This window comes from Parasteatoda tepidariorum, chromosome 9 (assembly GCF_043381705.1).
Source record: "Parasteatoda tepidariorum isolate YZ-2023 chromosome 9, CAS_Ptep_4.0, whole genome shotgun sequence".
Taxonomy (NCBI): domain Eukaryota; kingdom Metazoa; phylum Arthropoda; class Arachnida; order Araneae; family Theridiidae; genus Parasteatoda; species Parasteatoda tepidariorum.
Genome location: NC_092212.1, coordinates 13,728,935 through 13,751,500, shown reverse-complemented (window position 1 = coordinate 13,751,500; position 22,566 = coordinate 13,728,935). Strand labels below are relative to the sequence as shown.

Here is a 22,566-nt window from a genome sequence, read left to right as displayed (position 1 = left end):
ATAATTTTATTTTTATTCTTTTGTTAGCTTGCATTCTGAAGGACACTTTCCCTGAATATTTTTTTTTTTTTTTCGTAAGCTGTAAAACAAACATAAAATATACTGGGGACATGAAAATGACTGTTTTTGTGAGAATGACCCATATATATAAGAAAATCTTGAAATAATTGTTTTATTAATTTCTTCTACTTTTTTTATTCTTTATTTTTTCAGAAAGTTGTTTGAAAAGTAAGAAAGTTTTTATATAATTGCAAGGTTTTCTTGTGAAGTAATTACAAACTACAAATTCAATTGTTTTTTTCCCTTCTAATATGTATAATTTTTGAGAATAACAAAAATTAAATTTGCTTTTTAACCCATTTCTGAGACACGTAAAGTTTTATGACCAAAACACAGTTGCGTCTTTTACAAAACATTAGGGCTAGACAAAATTTCCTCTAGATGGACGATAATAGTTTTTGACGATACAGTTAATTTTTTAACAATATCATAGCTTTACTTTTCTACATTTTCCATAGAATTTAAATTTTCAATAAGAAAAATGGTTATAAAAATGAAAGTAATAGATAATTATTAACAAAACCCATTCCTAGCAATCTCTATAGTACATAAAAGAAAATTTTCATGATTAATTTCACTTAAAAATTAAATAGAAAGTTTTTCTCTTAAGGCTTGCACTGTATACGTTGATAGTGAAGAATCTAAAGGTATTGAAAAAATTGTTTATTCAGAGAATATCCGTTTTTGGTCTGGTTTTGTAACTTAATCGTTAACAGCAATTTTTAACCCACTTAAAGTCAACTCTTTGAAACCATTTGGCTCTTAAAAATAAAATCTGATCCTTAAGACAAAAAATATTCATGGTGCATTAGCAAAAAATTATATGCCAGCTGTGCATACATAAATAAAATTTCTGCCACCAGTTATCATTCATGAGTAAAATTTTAGGTTTTTTAATGTTCAATTTCAGGTACCTCTCATTTGAAGAACTAGAAGAAACTGGACGACGACTAAAGAATGTGTTTTTAAATCTAAAATGTACTCTGAAATCAATAAAGAAATTTCTAAAGAGAGAAAAAATATTTTTTAGTATCTACATTGTAAATGGAAAAATATTCAAATTTAATTAAATTACATTCCTCAAGGATTTTTTTTTTTTTAAATTTCAAACAAAACAAAATATTTAAATTTTTGCTAAGTTTTAAGTCAATCTGTGTAAAATCAATCAGTGGAATCTTAGGAAATTTTCTCCATTAGGGTTGACTGGCTGAGAAAGTATATAATACAAGAAGAAAAAATAGATTTTCAAAATGCTCCCTTGTTTTCTTCATCTTATTTTCCATTCTTCAGTTGCTTTCTGTGTTTTTTTGTATCCGTCGTTGAACAGCTGACCAAATTTTGGGTTTACGACTACTAATGTTCAACTCCGTAGCCATATAATTTCGAACCAATCCAGATGGCAAGGAAAATCCTGGATCAGTACCCCCAGATGTATCGATTTGTCATGGGAACATGGAGGACTTTGTGACTCAACAGATTTAACGTGTATCAGTCACCATTTACTACAAGGGGAGTCTTCGGCCGGCGGGTATCGAACCCTTGAACATGGGCCCAGCGCCCTACCAACCAGGCTATCCCGGCGCTTAAGTTTTCTGTGTTTGGCAAAATATCCCTTCTTCTCTAAAGAAATTTAGCAATTTAAAAAACATAGTGACATAAGTAAATAGTAACTTTTTTTTCCCGGCATGAAAGGGTCGGTCGTGGAAATGAACCAAGCCCAAGATTGAGTCCAAGAACGTGAAGACCCGATCATTAGATCAAACAGTATTAAAGCTGGCCTGTTTAATTGTTTACGCACTGTACAAAAGCTAGGGTTTTTAAAAAAAAGACTAAAGCGAAATAAATTAGTGGAGCTAATTCTACTGTTCTTACAGGAACAGCATAATCAGTTCTGGAGATTGGCGAATGAGAGCAAGCAAGATTTTAAAAATTTACTTTCTTGTAATACATAAAATGACACTCTTCTTAAAATTAAAGACAGGATGAATATGAATCGCGATAATGGTATACTCTTCAAAGTAATTTAAATTGGAAAAGTTTTTTAAAAGAGAAAGAGGCAGTGACCACACGAAATCCTCTAATTTAAAATTAAAAAAATCAAATCTATATGCCCTAATTCATCTAAAATTCATTACACAAAAACTTGTTTTTACCCAACTTAGTTTCAATAAAATTACGCATTGAGACAGTTTATTCCTCTTAGCTAACATGTTTAAAAAATTTGCAGCACTCGCTTGATTTTTGTCTTTTCTTCAATTCCCTCCACCGTCATAGGAACTTGTCCTGATGAGAAACTGTCCCGTTGAAACTATTAAAACCTAATTATACAAAAGAAAAAAAATGCTTTTACTGAAAATTTGAGTTAACACCTGATGAAAAACAAAAATATCAAAATTTTCAATTATTCAAGAGAACAATAAACAACAAAAATCCAAGATAAGGAAGAAGCCAGTATTAGAAAACAACTTTATTTCGTACAATATTAGAAGCCACGAAGACACAACATAATCAAAAAGGGGCAGAGCTTACAAAAGTCCATTTCATGTCCTAGGGACAAATACGACAGTCCTTTCAATAATTTTGGTAACCTCAATAATGAACAAGTTAAATTAAATACAATAAAAAATGTACCTCTGCTATATAGATAAAATAATGTTCTTCCATGACAAAAAAAGGAAATATGAGAGAAGTGATGTTCAGCAGTAGAAAGTGCCTCTTCATTAATGATAAGATAATTTTGAATATCATCACGCGTAGCTAAGAAACCTGAAGGTTCTTTTTAACTGTACAAATCATCATCCCCATCTTCTTGGAATGCAGGAGGAGGATTGTTACTTCCGCCAGCGGATGGTTGAGATGAAGGAAACCTGAAGAAAGAAAGAAATGTATTTTAAACAGTAGGAATAAATTTGGACAAACACAATACTTCAACAAAATTGAAAACACCAGAATAAAAAAATATATAGCATGGGAGAAATTCCCTTGAACAAAGCTAGGGGTGCTTCTGTATTACAACCTGTTCAGAAGCACATGAAGAAACAGCTCATAATATGAAAGCACCCTTAGCTGAGGAAACATTTCTCTCAATGGTTCCTATGCGAAACGCGATGGCCCAGGGGATATAGTGTCCACCTTCCAATGAGGTAAACCGGGTCCGAATCACAGTTGGTATGAATTCCGCATCCGGCTTGTGCCGACCACAGTGCTAAAGTGAAATATCCTCAGTGGTAGACAGATCATGGGTTAGAGTCTTCTTGCCATCAGGCTACCCATGGGGGGTTCTCATGGTCTTCCTTTCCATGTATCCATGTCCATCAAAAAGTCCCCCATGAAGGCAAAATTTCTCCCAATAATCAATTCAGAAGTTTCCTTGTCTTCTGGATTGGTTTCAAAATTACAAGGCTACGGAGTTGAACATTAGTAGTCGTAAACCCATTAAATTGGGTCTGCTGTTCAAGGACGGTTATAAAATAAAAGGGTTCCTATGCAATTTATTCCTGCTTATGTGCTTTAACTCTATTAGCAGCAACATTTATGCAACCCCCTGTTGTAAATAAAGTTTTCAAACTTGTACATTTTGACAAAAATAAAATAAATTGACAGCAAAATTTATGTGACCTCATGTTGTATATAACCTTTTTCATATAACCTTTTGTATATAACCTTGACAAAAAAAAAAAAAAAAAAAAAAAAAAAAAAAAAAAAAAAAAAAAAAAAAANAAATGCCATTAAAAAAATTTGTAACTTTGAGAGAGAAAACAATTGTAAATTTGAAATCAGATATGAAAATAGCCCATCCAAGAGCTAGTACAAAAATCAGGAAAAAAAAAATGCTCCATATTGTTATTAGAGAATTTCATACAGATGCATTCATTTATATTAAATCCGATATTACATCGATGTTGCAGAAAAAAAAAATTAAGAGATTTTCATACCTAAAATTAGTTCCAAAACCTCTGCTTTGTTGTAGTGTCTGAGCAAACATTTCATACTTTCTAATGTCATTATCGCTAACTGATTTTCGGGCAAATTTCATAGCCTCTTCAAAGTGATCTTTTCTAATTTCAGGCACAGGATCAAAATCATCAGTTTCCTAAATTAAATGAGACAAACATTTTAATTTCAAATTACTTCTCCTTAAGAATAGAAATTTTAGTCAGCAAGTGTAATTACCATAGCTCCAGCATTTTCAGGACGTTCCTTTTCTTTCTTAATTTCAATTTCAATGGATTCTCTGATAGCCAATTTGCAAGCTCTTTGACATACTTCAGTCAAGTCAGCACCACTGAAACCTTGAGTAACTTTTGCTATGTAAGGGAGTTCAACAGCCTGAAAAGCATTAAAACATAACAATTCAAATTAAGTCAAAATTTTTTTTAACATCCCAGTTAAGTAAAAATTATATTAAAATTTATGTAATCAAAAAAGTGGCATGTTTCAGGGTGCAATCAAGTCACTTTTTTTTTTTAACAAAAAGATATTTACTGAGATTTAATTAGAAAACATCAAGGGTTATTTCAGTCGGCATAAATAAAACACTATAAAAAATGAAAACTTTTTAAACTCTTCCTAGTTTATTGTATTTTACATTACAGTTTTCATTTTCAGTATTTTCATCTAACTAACGTAAAATTAGCTTGCAAATCATCTAGATTTTTAAGTTTTCTTTAACTGAAACTCTCTTTGTATACATAAAAGGGATAACCATTCCGTAAAATAACATAATACATCAAACGAATTTAAATAAGATTTTGTGTAGAGTAGGTGTCAGCCGTTTCGTTTTCATATTTTAACAAGATAATTTAAACAAATTTTTTTAATACTGTGATTAAGGTGTAATTAAAATATAATCCCAATTTGGAGGGCTTCTTCAAAGGAGATTAAAATTTGTTGGTCTCTCATTGCAGGTATTGCTTAGAAAATATTTCGTTAGTTGTAATGTTTAAAAGTAATGAAACCTCCATCCCTTAAAATGCGTCAGATGGTAATGAATTTGTTATAAGACTCTTTCAAAATGACATAGGTCAAGAATCAAAGAATGCTTTTATGTTGCTGAATAAGGCGACTGAACTTCGACCTTTGAATGAGACCTTAAGTATTGTGAAAATTTTTTAATGCAAAAATATTAAGTATATACAAACGAACATTATTTTTCTATAAGTATTAACAATATTTGCACCCAAAGCTATTAAAAATTACTTAAGAGATTAAGTTTAGGATGTATTTCAATTATTCAATAAGAATTACAACACATTTAAAATACCAAGTTGACAAGCCTAAAATATCAACTTGAATTACAATTGTAAATTATTTTATCTACATAACAAAAAATGAGAAGTGTAAAAGAGTAAAGTGCATTGAAATCAACAAATTATAAATTTTGTCCAATTTTACCTTTGCAATAGGAGATTTTCTTAAATTGGCTTTTAATATACTCTCTCTAGATTTTTCATCAGGAAGAGGAATGTAAATAAGCTGATCTAATCGACCAGGTCTCAGGATGGCTGGATCAATAATGTCGGGCCTAAAAAGAGAATAAAAATCAATTTTAACAAATATACAGATGCAATAATAATTTCAAAATGGTACATAATTCTGTTGGGTTATCAAATTTATATTTGTCTAAACATTTTGATGTTTTCAATAATGGCATTAAATACTAACTTTGAAAATATCTAATATTTTCCTTTAGAAAAATGATGCACTTTTATTGTAGTTTTTACAAATTTTGTTTGAAAATAAATCAAAGGGATGATGTATCCAAAAATCGAAATCAAAAATGGTGATTATCTTTCAGAGTGGTAAGTGTCTAGATGCATTAAAAAAAATTAAACTGCAAAAATAACTGATATTTCTCTTGGAATTAGCGTTTCGATACAGAGATTATCTATATGATACATCTAGTTTCTAAGGACTGTTTAATTGCAAGCATGGAACGATTTTTAAGTTTTCGGTACATACTATAAATGTTTCACATGCACACTTTGGGTAACTAGCACAAATCCCAATGGTAAACCAGCTTTATTCTAGTTATAGATTGTAACAGCAGCAAGAATCTTGTCAGCATCAAGTGTAGTTAAATCTCTTTCACAAGTTGGTAATAAGGACATATAAAACTTATTTTTTCAAACTTTTTTTCTATCATTAAAGCTAATAATTAATAATACTGTAAGCTTTTCAAAAACCTAGCTGATTTAATACACAAAACATATGGAACAAATCCAGTAATGGAATAGGGTTTTTTAGCCTCCATTTTTTCTTCTTCAAAAAATCAAAATTTGCAATGGCTGTTTTGCATAAATGTGGCAACTACATTAATAATAAAATTAAATTACCAACTATCAAAATTATGTTAAGAGTGAATTCTGGCTCACTAATTACAAAACATTGTTACTGGGCAAAAGTAAGTCCATAAGTTTATAAAAAAAAATTAAAAAAACATGGATAATTTATAATTCTATGTTACAACACCAACAGAAATGAAATCTAATTGAAAATTCATTAATTATACATTTGTTTAAATTACAATTTAATGTACTGTACAAAGCTATAAAAGAAAATATAAAACTAAAATTAAACTGCTTAAATAAAATTGATTATATCAGTTTAAATTAATTAATAATAATTTTGAAAAAATTCACTAGAGTTTTTATGAAAATTCAGTTAAAAATATGAGTCGCTCAGAAGCCAATGCAATTAAGTCCAAAACACAAAAATTGAGAAAATTAATGTTTTTTGATACATTAGTTTTTAAAATTCTTCGCTTATTAATTTAATTAGAAAAGTGTATAAAGTCTTTTTCGAGGTGTAAACTCTGCAAAAAAAACAAGATATGTACAGGATGTGTAAATAAAAACTTAAGTATTTATTGAAATAATGACAGCATCTTAAAAATTTTAGGACTTATACCTTTTGGCAGCTGAAAAAGATAAGAAATTTATGTAAAAATAATAAAATAACATTTATTGTCATAAGTTTTATGTTTATTCATCATAACAAACATTTTTGGTGAAAAAATATTACCGTAGTATTAAAAATACTACGTCTGGCAACACTTAGTTACTATGAATTTCTTGTTTTTCAGTGTTACCAACAAATATCGAAAGAAGAATAATTTAATTTTTATTTCAAAGTTTATGTAAAAAAAAAATTGATAAAAGGTGGACTTATTCACAATGCCTTCTGAAATTATGATACAATATATTCAGAAGCTGTTAAAAAAAAAGGGCTGCCTAACCTAGAAAAAAGTAACCAATGAGTAAATCCTTTAATAACTAAGAAGATTATTATTTATTTCATCAAAATTTCCAAAAATCAGAAAATATCAAAAAATGGACTTAACCGCATTGGCTTCTGAGCGGCTCATATATCAAGACAAGAACATTTATGTCTGATCTTGTATGTTCTACAACAAATATCGTAAGCTGTCACTAGTAGAAAATTTCTATAAGCACTTATTAAAATATACAATAATTAGAATCATTCAAAATAGTATTTAATGAAAAGTATTTTTCTCCATTTAAAAGAATTATTTCTCTCTCTAAATATTCCTCTAAGAAATTAACTTGCCAACACTTCTCTGTAAGCATGCCTCATGCAATGAAAAGTAGATAAGCTTCAGACTTTATCAGAGTTAATATAAATATCTATTGCTTCAAATGAATTTTATTTTTTTAAAGTAATTTTCAGTAATACCAGGCTTTAGACAATTAGACTTAAATATTTGCATACCTGTTTGTAGCACCAATGATGAAAACATTCTTTTTACTACTCATACCATCCATTTCAGTCAATATTTGGTTAATTACTCTGTCAGCAGCTCCACCTATTAAAATAAAATTAGAAAGGAAAAGCAAATTATAAAGAAAACAATTTTAAAAAGGAAAATACACAAATCATTAATTGTTTGACACCATGCTCATAGAAGTAAAAAAAAAAAAATTTTTTTTAAATTCAATGAATACTTTTTTTTAAATAAATGTCAATTAACATAATAAAAACTCCATTTCAATAATTAAATTCTTCACAAAATTTCTATTTTTAATAAAGCTTAATAGATTCTCCATTGATTAGTTATAACAAATAACTAATATAAAAATAAGATACTTCTACATAGAGTTAAAATTTTGCAATAATAATAACAAAGACTAAAGCTAATGTAAAATCGCAAATGTCATATTTAAGAAAAATTACATACAAGATTTGAACAGCATTGGAGATCATGCTCGACTAAAGCAATTTGAATAAATTTATCAGGTGTAGGACATAGGAATATTTACTTTTACTTATTAAGGGCACTTTCTCTTACAATAATTATACTTTACAACAAACACCTTTAAGCAAACAAAGAAACTCAAGGAAAATTTGAAATTAATGCAAAATAATACACTAGATCATACCTGCATCACCAACATTTCCACCTCTTGCTTTTGCGATGGAATCTAATTCATCAAAGAACAAAACACAAGGTGCAGCAGCACGAGCCTAAACAAATGAAATTATATATTATTCTTCAAAGTAATCTGATTAGTTAACGTGAAAGTGGAAACTTTCATACTTCTCTATTGATACATAAATAAAAACACTTGTATAACATTTTTAACAATCTAAATTATTAAAAAAATAAAAAACTTAACATTGTTGCATCATTTTTGCGGTAATTATTCTTTTGTCCTCATTTTCACATGGTTTCACAAATGTAAAATTTTTTTACTAGAAAGCTATAATTAGATTTTTCAAGCTCGCTAGTTTAGCAACAGTATATATTTTTTCAAAATAGTGGACTTTTAATAAAGTTTTTGTCAGTCTTTTGAAAATAGTAACTCTATAAGCTTTCTTTATAACTAAAAATAAAAAAAAGCAACCTCAGTTGTCATGAGATGTGTCACATGCTAAATACAGTTTTGGAGTAATTGTTAATGTACAGGCATTTCAGCAATGGTACAACTGGGTCGTCCCTTCAATTGAAGAATCGACATTTATTATGAGTAATCAAAACATCAAAAATGTTTGCTTACTTTGACAATTTGAATTAACACAATTATCCTATTCTGAAAAACTATATTTAAGAAAACTTTTTTTTAAAAATTATAAATTTAATAAAAAAAATTAAAAAAATAGAATTTTTAAAAAAAGGTCGGATTTTAGCATAACATAGCTGACTTAAAGAACATTTTTAAAAAATTAGGATTTTCGGTTAAAAAATTTTTTTAAAAAAAATTGGAATTTTTGCAAATAAAGCGAGATTTTGGCAGAAAAACTAGCATGTGATTGCTGGAAGAAGAAATCATGTAAAAAAAAATTTCTCAAGTTTTTTTTAGCACTGTATTTTTTTTCCTTCTTATACAAAGAAAATATTTAAGATTCATTTTTATGCACAAAAGTAACACTTACAAAATTTAAAAAGAGAAAGAAAATTTTTTCCTATGTAAAAAGATCAAAACACGGATATACAAAATGGTATCGAGTGAGCTGAAAGTGATTACTAAAATACACAATTAGAGATTCCATGTCATTATAGCAAATTAAAAATTCATTGATATAGTAGTCAAACAAAAAACAGGAAAATATATCACATTAACTGTCACAAACCAGAATTTTCAAAAAATACTTACTACCCATTAAAATATAAGTATGAAGAAAAAAAAAATGAATACCATTTTTTCTAGTGAATAATTTTTTAAATGTTTGCCATTTCTGAATTACTTTTAACAAAAATTGTTATACTGCATGAATGAGTTTAAAAAAAAAAAAGGATGCTGGCAAAGGTGAGATAAATGCCTCGTTAGCGAGATTTTGCGTAAGTAACAGAAATTAAATTTGAGTGTGACTAACAATCGGAATATAAATTATAGATTCCCGGAAGTTCAGTCAACGGTCTCGAGATTCTTAGAATTCCGCAAATGAATGGAAGAATCACATTCCTGGGAAAAATAACAAAAAAGAAAAATCTTATTCCTGCTTAAAAGTGGATACTCAAATACTTTTCTGTTGATAGATAAGTCTTTTTAACAAAGTTAATGGAAATAAGCAAAATTATACCTTATCGAAGATGTCTCTGACATTAGCTTCTGATTCTCCAAACCACATGGTTAACAACTCTGGACCCTTAATGGAAATGAAGTTTGCTTGGCATTCATTAGCAATAGCTTTGGCTAAAAGAGTTTTACCACAGCCAGGGGGACCATAAAACAACACACCTCGAGATGGAGTCATTCCAAATTTTAAGAACTTGTCAGGATACTCCACTGGATACTGGAAGAGAGAGAGTATACAATTCAATTAATGCAATAAAATACATTTTGCAATTCATCCCTGTTAGATAAGTTTTGAAAATCTAGAGCCAGAGCCCAATAGGCAGATTATGAAAATGGTACAAAATATGAACTTAAAAAAGCTAGCAACTCTCTTGCAAATAAAAAACATTTGCAATCAATTTTTTATTAGCTGAAAAGTTATAACACTACATTCAAGATTCAATTGAAAATTATTCATTAATTTTTAATATTTGATAAAAAAATCTGCACTTGATAATAAAATCTGCATCTTATTGTAAAAATATTCAAAGCACTTGTTCATTTTTATATCCAGTCAATTATTTTAATCCAGATATAGTTTAAAGTTGAAAATAATTACACAATGTTTAAAATAAATCTAATAAATTATAAATAGTTAAAAATTATAGCTTATTTAAGAGATTAATTCAAATTTTCTTTGGTGACAGAACTTATTAATTATCATAAGATTAAAAATTTAGAACCCAAATTAATAAAAACTCCTCAGAAAGTAAAGAGCATATATAACTTTGCAGCAGTGTTTCTGCTTTATTTTGGAAACTACAAATCCTTAGAACTAACAACAAATTTTAAATTTCTGGGTCTTTTTATTCTAAAAGTGGGTCCCTATTTAAAATATGATTTCTCTACTTTATCCATCTCATACGTACATTTATAATTGTTCTATTGGTTGATAGACCAAACAAAGAATTCCAAAACCAAAATATTTATATTTGAACAATTAGGGTTGATCAACAACTGCATCAGGTAAAAGCAACATTGCAACCTGATACTCAGAATTATCCCGACCTTTTACCTTCGGCAGTAATTAAAAAAAAAAAAAAAAAAAAAAACTGCAAAGAAAAGCTCAGGNAAAAAAAAAAAAAAAAAAAAAAAAAAATGAAGATACATACTGAACGTATATAAAGATTGGCTACAAATTTGCATAAAAAACCTGGCGTAGCATTATTTATGTTTCAGGAAACACCATAACTTATTTTGCACATCCCTCAGTCTTTGCTGTGTTATAACTTGTAAAATGATTCACAGAAGCAAAGCAACTATTCTATAAGTTCTAATAACAAATTGTTACTTGTTAACTACTTTTTATCGAAATTAATCTGGATAACAAAGATAAATGATTATCTGGATAAATGAAATTTTCTGATACAACCAGATAAAAAATATTCAAACCAAACATAAAAAATGCATAGAAGATGTAGGCTGTAATTTATAAGTGACCAAGTAAGATTGATTGCAATGTAACATTAAAAAACAGCAGACTATAAAAACTAAAATAATTTATTTAAAAAATATTCATGGTATACCTGAATCATTTCTTGAAGTTCTTTCTTTACAGGTTCCAAACCACCAATGTCTTCCCAAGTGACACTGGGCACTTCCACAACTGTCTCACGCAGAGCACTTGGACTGCTCTTGCCCATCGCCCACTAAAACATTAGAAAATAAATTTTAACAACATGACATACATATTTAGAGTTTTTTTCACTTTGAATACAATACTTACTCTAAAGTTGTCCATGGTAACAGCTAATGAATTGAGAACTTCGGCATCTATTTGTTCATCTTCCAGATCAATAAGATCCATTTTCTCACGAATTTGTTGCAGTGCAGCTTCTGAACAGAGAGCGGCTAAATCTGAACCAACAAAACCATGAGTTTCAGCAGCAATCTAAAATTAAATGAAACAAATAATGAGATTATATGTTAAAGAAACTGATTAACAATCAGCAAAATTTTTAATAGGGTAAAATATTGAGAAAACCTTAGCATAGAAATAACATGATCATTAGCTTGTTTCCACAATCAAATTAATATTTGTGATTTAAATGCAGAATTTGATTTTTATGAAAAACAAATTGAATAGTTCAAACACTACAATCATTTTATAATGGATAAGACAAAATTTAATTCAGAATTAAATTATAAAAATAAAACTTTTGTAATTTGTTTTCATAAATACTGCCACATTAAATTTTATGTGAAAATATTTCCTAAAAGTAAAACAATGTGATACTTGATGTCAAGACCCACAACTTTTTTTATTACATTTTCTGCATACACCATTGTAAAACATAATGAAAGTTTAAATAAAGACAAAATTAACAGTTTTACCTTCTCAAGATCAACATCCTCAGCTAATTTCATGTTTTTAGTGTGAATACGCAGGATTTCTAATCGACCAGTGGCATCAGGAATGCCAATATCTACCTCACGATCAAAACGTCCTGTAAAAAAAAAATTTCATGTTACTTTAATTAGAATTTTTTTTTTCTTTTACATTAAAAAATAGCAAAAAGTGTTTAAAAAAAAGACTAAAAAGTAAGAAAACTAAAATCAGATCAAGATTTTTACCACCACACACAAAGAAAACATGGCAGCAAAAAAGTAGTTTTACTCTGACAGGTTTTTCTTTTACATTAAAAAATCCAAAAACTATTAAACCATCCTAAAACAGAGAAACACAGTGGCTCATTTTCAGTTGTTAAAGAGCATGGGGCTGCAATTTCCCTGCAGTTTTGTCTGTTTTGTCAGACTAAATTACTCAGAAAAAAAATTAATTTCTGAGTTATTTCAAATCAAAATTTAATGTCTGCACCTATAATTTTCATATCAGCAAGTTTCTCAGTTTTACTAAAATTGTGAAAATTTTCATACTGTTTCATCCAATTGTTATTAGAAAAATGCACAGTAAAATTTTTTTAAATTTAATGAACTAATTATGCTTATCACACTATCAGTCCAACCAAAATTAGGTCACTATCTCAAAATAAATAAAACAAATTGATAGCTTTATTTTTATTTATTTATAAAGAATACTTACCAAAACGTCTCAAAGCAGCATCAATGCTGTTAGGTCTGTTGGTAGCGGCCATTACAATCACATGAGATCTTTGTTTGAGACCATCCATCAAGGTTAATAATTGTGATACAATACGTCTTTCAACTTCACCATGCGTCTAAAACAAGTTAAATGAACAATTAAATTGAAAAAGTGCAATGAACTAAAAATCAAAATTAAGTTTAGTTGCATCAAGTAGAACACAGAATATGAAAAAAATTAAAAAATTTTAATCATCAAAAAAATATTAAAATCCAACCTTTTCTCTTTTAGGTGCAATAGCATCAAGTTCATCAATGAAAATTATCGCAGGAGCATTTTTTTCAGCTTCTTCAAAAGCCTTTCTCAAATTGCTTTCAGATTCACCAGCCAGCTTACTCATAATTTCAGGTCCTAAGAAATTTTAAATAAATTATTTAAAAAAAAAAGAAAAAGATATTCTAAATGTCAATGAGCATTAGTATAGAAAAGGTAGGTCAAAACAATTAATCTCTCTCACAAGTGCTTTCCCACTATACTGTTAAATTGCACAACAAAAATTTCTAATTTAGTTATTAGTTGGAGCATATTGATCCAATTTATTTTCAAAGGAAAATTTTTTATTTTCTAAGCAATTTTATTTTATTAGCTACTATTTTATTTTATTAATATAATTTTATTCATTTCTTTTTGCTATAGGCAAGTGTCATAGAAAAATTTTATGGTTTACATTTAGCAATCAGGTTGTGCATTCCTAGATAAAAATTAATGGCATTCAGGACTCCCACTATACTTTTAAAATTGAAAATAAACACTTTCAGAAATTTCATAAGGACTTAAATTATTAAAGGTATATTTCAGAATCTAATGCATGTAATTCAATTATGTGAGAAATTTTCTTGACCTTAATTTTATAACGATGATGTAAAAAAATAAACATTTAAGTCTATTTAAAGAAAAAAATTATACAAAATGTAATACCATAAAAATTTTAAATGAGCCTAAACCACTTAAAAAATGTCAGTTGTATTATAGATACGTATTAAAACTTGCATTGAATTCTTTGTCAATATTTACTCACATAACTTTATTATGAACGAATAAAACGAGAAATAAAAGTGACACTAAAAAGACAGGATTTTGTTTGAAATCCTGTTTTCCTAGGACTATTCTAAGGACTACTGAAAAATAATATATAAATAATAAGTAGCTACTTCTAAAGGCTACTAAGAAATAATAATTTATAATAAGTTTCTAAGACATGAGAAAGTTTATAAATAGTGATAAACTCAGAATTTAAGTGTCAAACTAAAGCTAACACAAAAACAAAATTCATATAAAAAAGACCTGAGAATAGACAATAATGGTTACTTAAAAGAAGGTAAATTCATGAAGCGAATTAAACTTTGAAAAAGATTAGTTGCAAAAACGTGTTTAGTTTAATTATAACTAGATTCTAAAAATAAAAAAAATTTTACAAAAATATTATTCTTAATAGACTGATATTTTTATACAATAAAATTTATAAGCATATTCTTAAGGCTTTGATATTTTTTTAAGTATGATTACATTGATAATGAAGGTTATATCTAGACTAAAAAGCTTAATTTATTCCAGAGTTTACAGAGTGAATCTGCAGCACTATCTTCATAAATACAAATTTGTCTGCAACCTCAACATAGCCAGATCGATAACTGCAAAAAATTCCTCTTAATCTGACATACATGTAGATAAATTTGCAAATATAAGGCCCTTAAAAACTTTGTTTGAATTTAAGATGAATATCATCTAATCATACTAAAGAATGAAATAAATCCATATACAGTTCAAGCAGAATTAATATTTTTTTTTTTTTTCTCTTTGCAGCATTTTGTCAATACAGCTTTTTAACATTTATTTAATTAAAAAAAAAAATTAGAGTTTGATTTTTCTTTAAAAAAAATTATACAAAAAGGATGTTTACCGTTTATCAGGAAGAAAAAGGCACCAGTTTCATTAGCTACAGCTCTAGCAATAAGAGTTTTCCCAGTTCCAGGGGGGCCATACAGTAGAATACCTCTGGGAGGCTACAAATTTAAATATTATCATTTAACATCACATTACAGCAGATTTCAAAATAACAACAGAGTTTAAAAATTTATATTTATTACCTTTACTCCAATAGCACTAAAAAGGCTGGGATGACGAAGAGGAAGTTCAACCATCTCTTTAATTTGAGCCAACTGCTTTCTACATCCTCCAACATCATCATAACCAACTGCATTTAATGTTTCTTCTTCCTCCTATAAAGATTTAAATATTGATATAAAAAATTGGTTTTAATTCAAAAATTAATGACAATTATTTAGATTCTAACTAAAAAATTTCAAAATGAAACACTTATTTGCCTTTTGGCTAAAACATTTAACCAAATTCTATTAAAAAAAAATTATTTGAAACCCGGGAAAAATCATAATCAAGGGATTTAGATTGAGAGCAAGCATAGCGATTAATAATAATATCAGTTTTGCCGTGAAGAAAAGATGAACTAATTAGTCGGATAAAAACTTGATTTTCGCTTTACTACATTCTGAAGTAAGGAGGAAAATATAAACTCAGTGTATACCTTGATTTTATGCAATATTCGGTCCATGACATAAGTTATAAATTAACAGAACAAAACCTAAAACACTTTCATAATAAAAGTAAGAGTTTGTATGGATCTGTGTACCTCTTATGATTCCAGAATTCTCTGAACTTTGGCTCTGAAAATGGGACAATGCAGACAAGGCTCATTTTATTTAGTAGTAGGACATTATATTTCTCATAGGATCAGCATTACTCATTCAGGGTAGTAACAAACACTCAGAAAAAAATTCCATGACTTTTTTTAGACTGATTTATCGAATTTGCCTGAATTTTTTTTGTACTAGTAGCATAAAAATTATGAATAGTATTCAGTTAAGTTTCTTTTTGTAAACAAAATATATTATAAAATGTATATAATAGCCAAAAATGAACATTTTCTTAAAAAAATTATTAAAAGGATTATTTTGGAAAATACATTGGATTTTAGGCATCTCCGAATTAATTCATATACTTTGACTTTTAGATTATTTAAATTATATTTCCAGATTTTTCCACACTGATAAAATTACAACTTAACCTTGTTCTGTGCCACTTGTTTTTCCAATAAATAATTGAAAAAAATCAGATGTTTTCAAACTTACAGCGCTAAACAAAAATGAATTTCAATGGGAGTTCATTGCATGTTCTTTAGTGATTAAAATCAACTGCAATTGAAGGAAAATTTAAGAAAATAAAGTTATGTGCCAAAATGACTATTAAGAAAATTGCTTAATTGTGATAAATTGCTACTAGCATGAGACAGTATGATATTTTAGGGCAGGGGAGAAGGAATGATTTAGGCTAAGTATTCCATGTTGTTAATTTTTAAACTGCAGGATAAATAATGGAAAATATAAATATAATGCAGATATTAAAATGAAGAGTTTAATTTTATGCCTATGTAGAAAATGATAAGAAATAAAACATACTTCTCTTTTAATGGGATCCCCCTCACAATGGATGACAGTATCAGGAGCAACAATGCAATAAGGACTAGGATCAGTTTCAACCACTTTAAATTCAACAGCTCTCATCCCACCTCTTACAATGAAGAGATCACCTTTATGAATGGGCCTGTATGCCTCCAGGAAATAAGGTTTTAAGTAGACATCGAACAAACTCCTACAAATATTACAGAATTTTTTTTTAAAAAATTACAAGTTACACAATCTTTCCTGAAAATAATAATAATAAGCATAGAGTGCTTGTATCTTATGAATAAAGACAACTACAGTTTTAGAGGACACTAGCTTAACTTTTACAAGCACCCAAATATAAACCAAGCAAAAGTCAATCTTTTAATAATGGTACATCATTTTAAAAATAAAACGAAACATGAAAAAAAAATGAATAAAAAAAAGAAGTTATTTGCAGAATTTATTTTCATTCTAGTAAAAGCTCCAACAACAAGTATATTTTGCTGTTCATTAAAAAAAAAGTCCAACAGAGTAAGAATCTTAAGTATCTATTTGCCTAATTATAGTATTTTATTTCTTGAATTACAGAGAGTAAAAAAAAAAAAAAAAAATCAGTACTTTTTACAAAGGGAAAACACATCGACTATTTTGCTTCCCTTGTAAAAAAAAAGAAAATGAAACCAAAAATTATTCAAAATATGATCAAAAAAATTTATTAAGTATACTGTAATGTGAAAATGAAATTTTATTAAATACTGCTCATGAGCTACAAGATTTTAGCAATCAAATATTAAATTATGGACAGTGAATAGCTAAAAAACTATAGTTCTATAAAAGTAAATTACACATAATTAGTTCAAAATGAGAGTTTACCCAGTCAATCCTTCAACAGTGTCATCAATAGGTAATACATGAACTCTTTTCCCATATTTCACATCTGGGCATGGCTGAATACTAAAAAAATTTCAAAATATAGGAATAAATTTTCATTAATACCTTTGAATTCAAAATATTTTAAATGCATTTATATGTTTTATTTATCAGCTATTACATTATTCGCCTATAAATATTAAAAATAGACCAGTGGATAAACCTTGGCTTTGCACAGAAAAATTAAAAAAAAAAAATTAGTGATCTACAAGAACAAGTCAAGAGTATTGGAATCCAAATGATATCTTCATGAACAAAAGTAAACTAATTTTTCAAATAGATCAATAATGCAGTCTAACCCAGCCAATGAACCAATTATTGGTTTGAACACTCAGTTGTAATGAACACTTTTAGTGGACCCGTCTAAACTGTTATTTAACTGGTGTTATGTCATACATTTATAACAAACAGCATAGAAATCGATAGTTTGTTTATAGTGGACTTAGATTTAATTTTAGGAAGCATTTAAATAAATAAAAAAATTTAATCAATGTGCTGAATTAAAAATTATAACTTTTAAATAAAATTGAAGTAATGCATATTATAAAGGAATGTTTGATATGAGTAATTTTCTTGAAATGAATTAATGTAAGTGCAGGGGTCTGTCCAGACATTTTAGGAAAGGTCCATTTTTCGTGAAATTGTGAAAAAATTACTCACATTCTTTCAACCAGGGTCCGCTTTTATGAATTTGTGCAAATAGGGTCTGTTATTGCAAAAAAAAAAACTTTTTCAAGGAGTTTTTAAATTGTAAAGACTTACAAGATTATGCTCAACACTGTAAAATTATAATTAAAAAAATTAAATTTTAAAAAATAAACAACAATTGCTGCTTCTAAATTAGAAATGCAACATACAAATATTTGGTATTTAGCCTAGAACACAGAATATTCATTTAGGACGAATAATGGAAGAATCGTCTGCCGTTTACATCCATCTTTCTTGTTTTCTGCCCTGGAAAGGGTTTATTCTATTAACAAAATAATAATGAAGATAAACAAATTTGTGAAGGGTCCGATTAAAAGAAAAATCATTTTGTGAAGGGTCCGTTAACGGACCCAAATTTCTTCTAAACAGACCCCTGAAGTGGAACCAAAACAAAAAAAATGGGACAGCAAATCTGTAGCACAGAAATTCCAACTTTTAAATGCATCTTCAAAAAAGTAACTTTATAATGAATCTTAAAAGAGAAAAATTTCCAAAAATGCAAATGTCATCACAATCTCAGACTTATTCATTATTTGCAATAAAATCAAGACTTCCTTTAAAATAAGAACCTGTTATCTTGTAAATGCTATTTTCATAATTAAATAATTTTAATTATACATTCATAACTTACTTAACTACATCTCCAAGTCTCACTCTAAGATTATTTCGGACACATCTGTTCATGCGTATTTTCTCATTGGGAACTGTATCACTAGACAAAACAATGCAAACTGTTTCTCTTCTCTTTTTTCCTTTCAAAAGAATTGTATCCCCTCTGAATAGCTGAAGCTCATTCATTTTAGTCTAAAAGCACAAAAAAGCAAAGAAGTTGAATAGTTTAAAAGGTATGTTGCTCCAAATATATGAAAATATTATTTTATTACAACTTATACCTGTGACAAATCAACCACTGAATTATCATCGTTAACAGCTTCTTCAACTAACAATCTGTTAGGCTTTGATTTAGTTTTCAAAATGGCAGTAGCCAATTCTTCAGGACTAAAAAGAAATAAAGAATAATCATAAACTGTATAACTATAATAAATAGATAGATTGCTTGCAACCAGTGACGCACTGACTCACGCTATTAGTATGTACCAGAGTTCGTGATTTTTTTTTTAAAAAAATCATGAAATTCAGATTTTTTTTATTTAAATCGGATTTTTTTGATTTAAATCTGACTTTTTTGATTTTTATTCAAATACACTGTAAGAACTTTATTTCATGACTAAAAAAACTTGTGACTAAATGTTTAATCAAAATTAAATTAATATTAAAACTAAATATATTATAAGAATGTTTTAGAAGCTCTAACTACATAAACAAATTTTTCATTATAATACATAGCTCTGAATGCATAGTAACCATTTTGAAACAAATGCATGATTGAAATTTAAAGACTAGATGAAATAGAAAATTTAAAGAATTCTTTAAAACAAAGTTTCAATTACAAAACCATAATTTTAATTTAAAATTGTGATTTCTTTTTTTTTTCTTTTGATTTTAAAAATACAAAATAAATGTAACAGATTGTGTTTATAAATAAAGTCATTCATCAAAAAAGAAATACATATTTAATCTATATGTTTTTATTTTAAAATTAATCTTATAATCATTTTTAATCTTATACCAAAATAGATAAGTTAAGCTAAAAATAAATTTTATAAATTCGATGTACTCATTAAATTTTTTTCCTACAAAATTTCTTTATAGAAAATCTGATAATGTCAAAGATACTGTAAACATATGAAAAAAACTTAAATGTTTACTTTAATCTGTACTTTAAATCTCAAGAATCAAAAGATTTATAAAAATGTAATTTCAAATGTTCTGGAATTTAACACATACCAAGAAAGAAAGTAATTTTGTTAGCTAAAATTAATTATAATGCAGCAATTTATTTAAAATAAATTTTAAAACTTAGAAAAGAAATAATAAAAGTATCAATAATTTAAAACTTTTTTTTTTAACTTTGTAAATCAATATATATATATAAATAAATCAGTTAATTTATATCAATGATTTTTTTAAGAATCATTTGATTTAAATCAACAAACCCTGGTATGTAAATGCAGACCTAATTTATTTTTGAAACTCAACTGCCACTTAAAAATATATAAATTTCAAAATTGAAAATGTCTAGTAAAAGACAAGTTTTAAAACTAATATAGTGACTACCACAATTAATACCACTATATTCTAAAAACAGCTGCTTTTAAATCAAATCTGGAAGTACAGAATCATTACTATTTCGAAAAACATGCAAAAAACAACTTTTATCAAATCATTATTGCTGTTTTCTAAAATATAATTTTTGTAGAGTATATATTTAAAATAATGAAAACTTCACTTTTGTGGATTGCATTTTATAAAGAATTTAGTTAGAATTAATAAATTAAGAAACAAGGGAAAAAGAACCCAAATGAAAACAGCTTATGAATTAAGCAAAACTATAGAACACCTATTGTCATTAGCTGTCAATGATCATTACTCATTCAATATCAATTGACAGAGCTCAAAAGCAGTAGTGGTCTACTTATACACAGTGAAGGTTTTAATAAGAAATTATAGAAATAAAAGGAAAATTAGATATTTTATAAACAGCGTAAACTTTAAGAGTACCAAATCAAAAGAGCACTATTCTACACTTTAAACATGAAAATCCTACTTTTCTACACTTTAATAATGAAAATCAAATAATTCCTTTACTTTAAAAGAATAAGCTTGAACAAGTAAAAAGAATATTTTCCTCAAATAGCATGAAACAAAGAAAGCAAAAGGCTTATACAATTCCTAAGAGAATCTTAAAATATCTTTAAAAAGAAAAGCTAAATCAAATTAAACTTGACTTTTCTTAATATTGTATTTATAAAAAATTAAACTTGAATTTTTTTTTGTACATATAAATAAAGAATGCCAATTTAATAAAACACTGTTTGTCACTTCAAACACAAACCATACATATGCACATTAATTATTAGTGTAGCATATTTTCTATCACAAGTTTTAAATATGAAGTTTTAGTTTTATTAACATAACTTTTTTAATTATAAAAAGTAGTATTTTAGAAACAACAATTTTAAAAGTATTTAAAAAAAAAAAAAAAAATACACTTTGAGGAATTCGTTTATTCTTTTATGAAAACCAATCCATACAAAAAAAGCACTTAACAGAGATGAGAAGTTACAACTTAAATAAACACCAATCAAAAGGGACAAATTTGAGTTCAAACAAATGTATGGCTAATATTTAAAAAAAAGAAGAAAATTAAGGATTAATTCAATATAGTAATGAATTTAAACTGATCACATTTAGGCAATGTATCCATCGAGAGCTTCGTGATAAGTGTGTAAGCAACAGATTAGAACAAAACAAATCGCTTTAATTTTTCTAACTGACAACAGAATTATGTATCATAATTACATATGTTGACATAAAATCAACAATAAACAATTTTTAAGTAACTATTAGGCTTAGAGTGACTCTGCAATTTTCTAAATTAGGCTTAACGACTATGACAATAGCAGTGCAGAAAACGTACATTTTGTACTTACACTTCAGAACCTACTAAATAAATCAATTCGTCAGTTACATATAAATATAGATTCGACACAGAATTAATAAAATATCAGCTTAAAGTAATTTATAGTAGAAATGCCGGTGGTAAACAATGTGCTTGAATAGCATTACAATATAATTACATAAATTTAAATAATAATTTCGTAAAAAGAAAAGAGAGATTAAGCAATAGGAAATCTTACTTTTTCCCAGACATTTTCCAATTAAAAAATTGTGATTTCTCAAATAACGCTTGGTGTTTTAAAATTTCTTTTTAACTTGCGATATCTGGTAACAAAGATTTAGACTGACGAAATCCTTTGTCAATACAAATTAGAATCAAAATTTTCAGTAACGTATTAATTACAAATGAAATATTAAAATTTCATTGAATTGGAATAATTTCATATACAACAGTCTACATAAACGAAAGAAAATCAAATTTCTCGTTTCATTTCCCGTCCCGTCCTGTTTCTAAAGATGTTGCTGCTGAAATGAAAATAAAAAGTGAAACTGCTTAATCATGACGTCTCATAAATGAGTTGCCGAAATTGAAAGAACTTCCAAAACCCACGTCATATATATTTTAAAAAATTGTAATAAATTCTTCGAAATATTTTTAAAATTAATTAAAGGAATAAAATGATTTGTAAGGGAATGATTTTTAGTT

General features: G+C 27.4%; 1 protein-coding gene and 1 long non-coding RNA gene across 2 annotated transcripts in view; one reads left to right on the top strand and one right to left on the bottom strand.

Moving 5' to 3' along the window:
• Positions 1-1,188, top strand: part of LOC139426619 (uncharacterized) — a 7,234-nt gene extending 6,046 nt beyond the window's left edge. The window contains exons 5-6 of the long non-coding RNA XR_011637845.1: positions 214-228; positions 971-1,188. This is a non-coding gene — a long non-coding RNA (uncharacterized lncRNA). The remainder of the gene's footprint in view (positions 1-213; positions 229-970) is intronic.
• A 1,324-nt stretch (positions 1,189-2,512) lies between these two features.
• On the bottom strand, positions 2,513-22,450 carry LOC107444456 (Transitional endoplasmic reticulum ATPase TER94). The gene is made up of 19 exons (XM_016058606.3): positions 22,100-22,450; positions 19,232-19,337; positions 18,970-19,142; positions 17,574-17,654; positions 16,713-16,905; positions 15,327-15,458; positions 15,140-15,242; positions 13,457-13,590; positions 13,180-13,315; positions 12,471-12,583; positions 11,863-12,027; positions 11,663-11,785; positions 10,102-10,314; positions 8,460-8,544; positions 7,792-7,885; positions 5,455-5,584; positions 4,234-4,389; positions 3,996-4,153; positions 2,513-2,927 (listed from the first exon to the last, which is right to left on the bottom strand). The coding sequence occupies exons 1-19, from the start codon at positions 22,111-22,113 to the stop codon at positions 2,840-2,842; spliced, it is 2,397 nt and encodes a 798-aa protein (XP_015914092.1). The 5' UTR covers positions 22,114-22,450; the 3' UTR covers positions 2,513-2,839.
• Between the last annotated feature and the right edge of the window lie 116 nt (positions 22,451-22,566).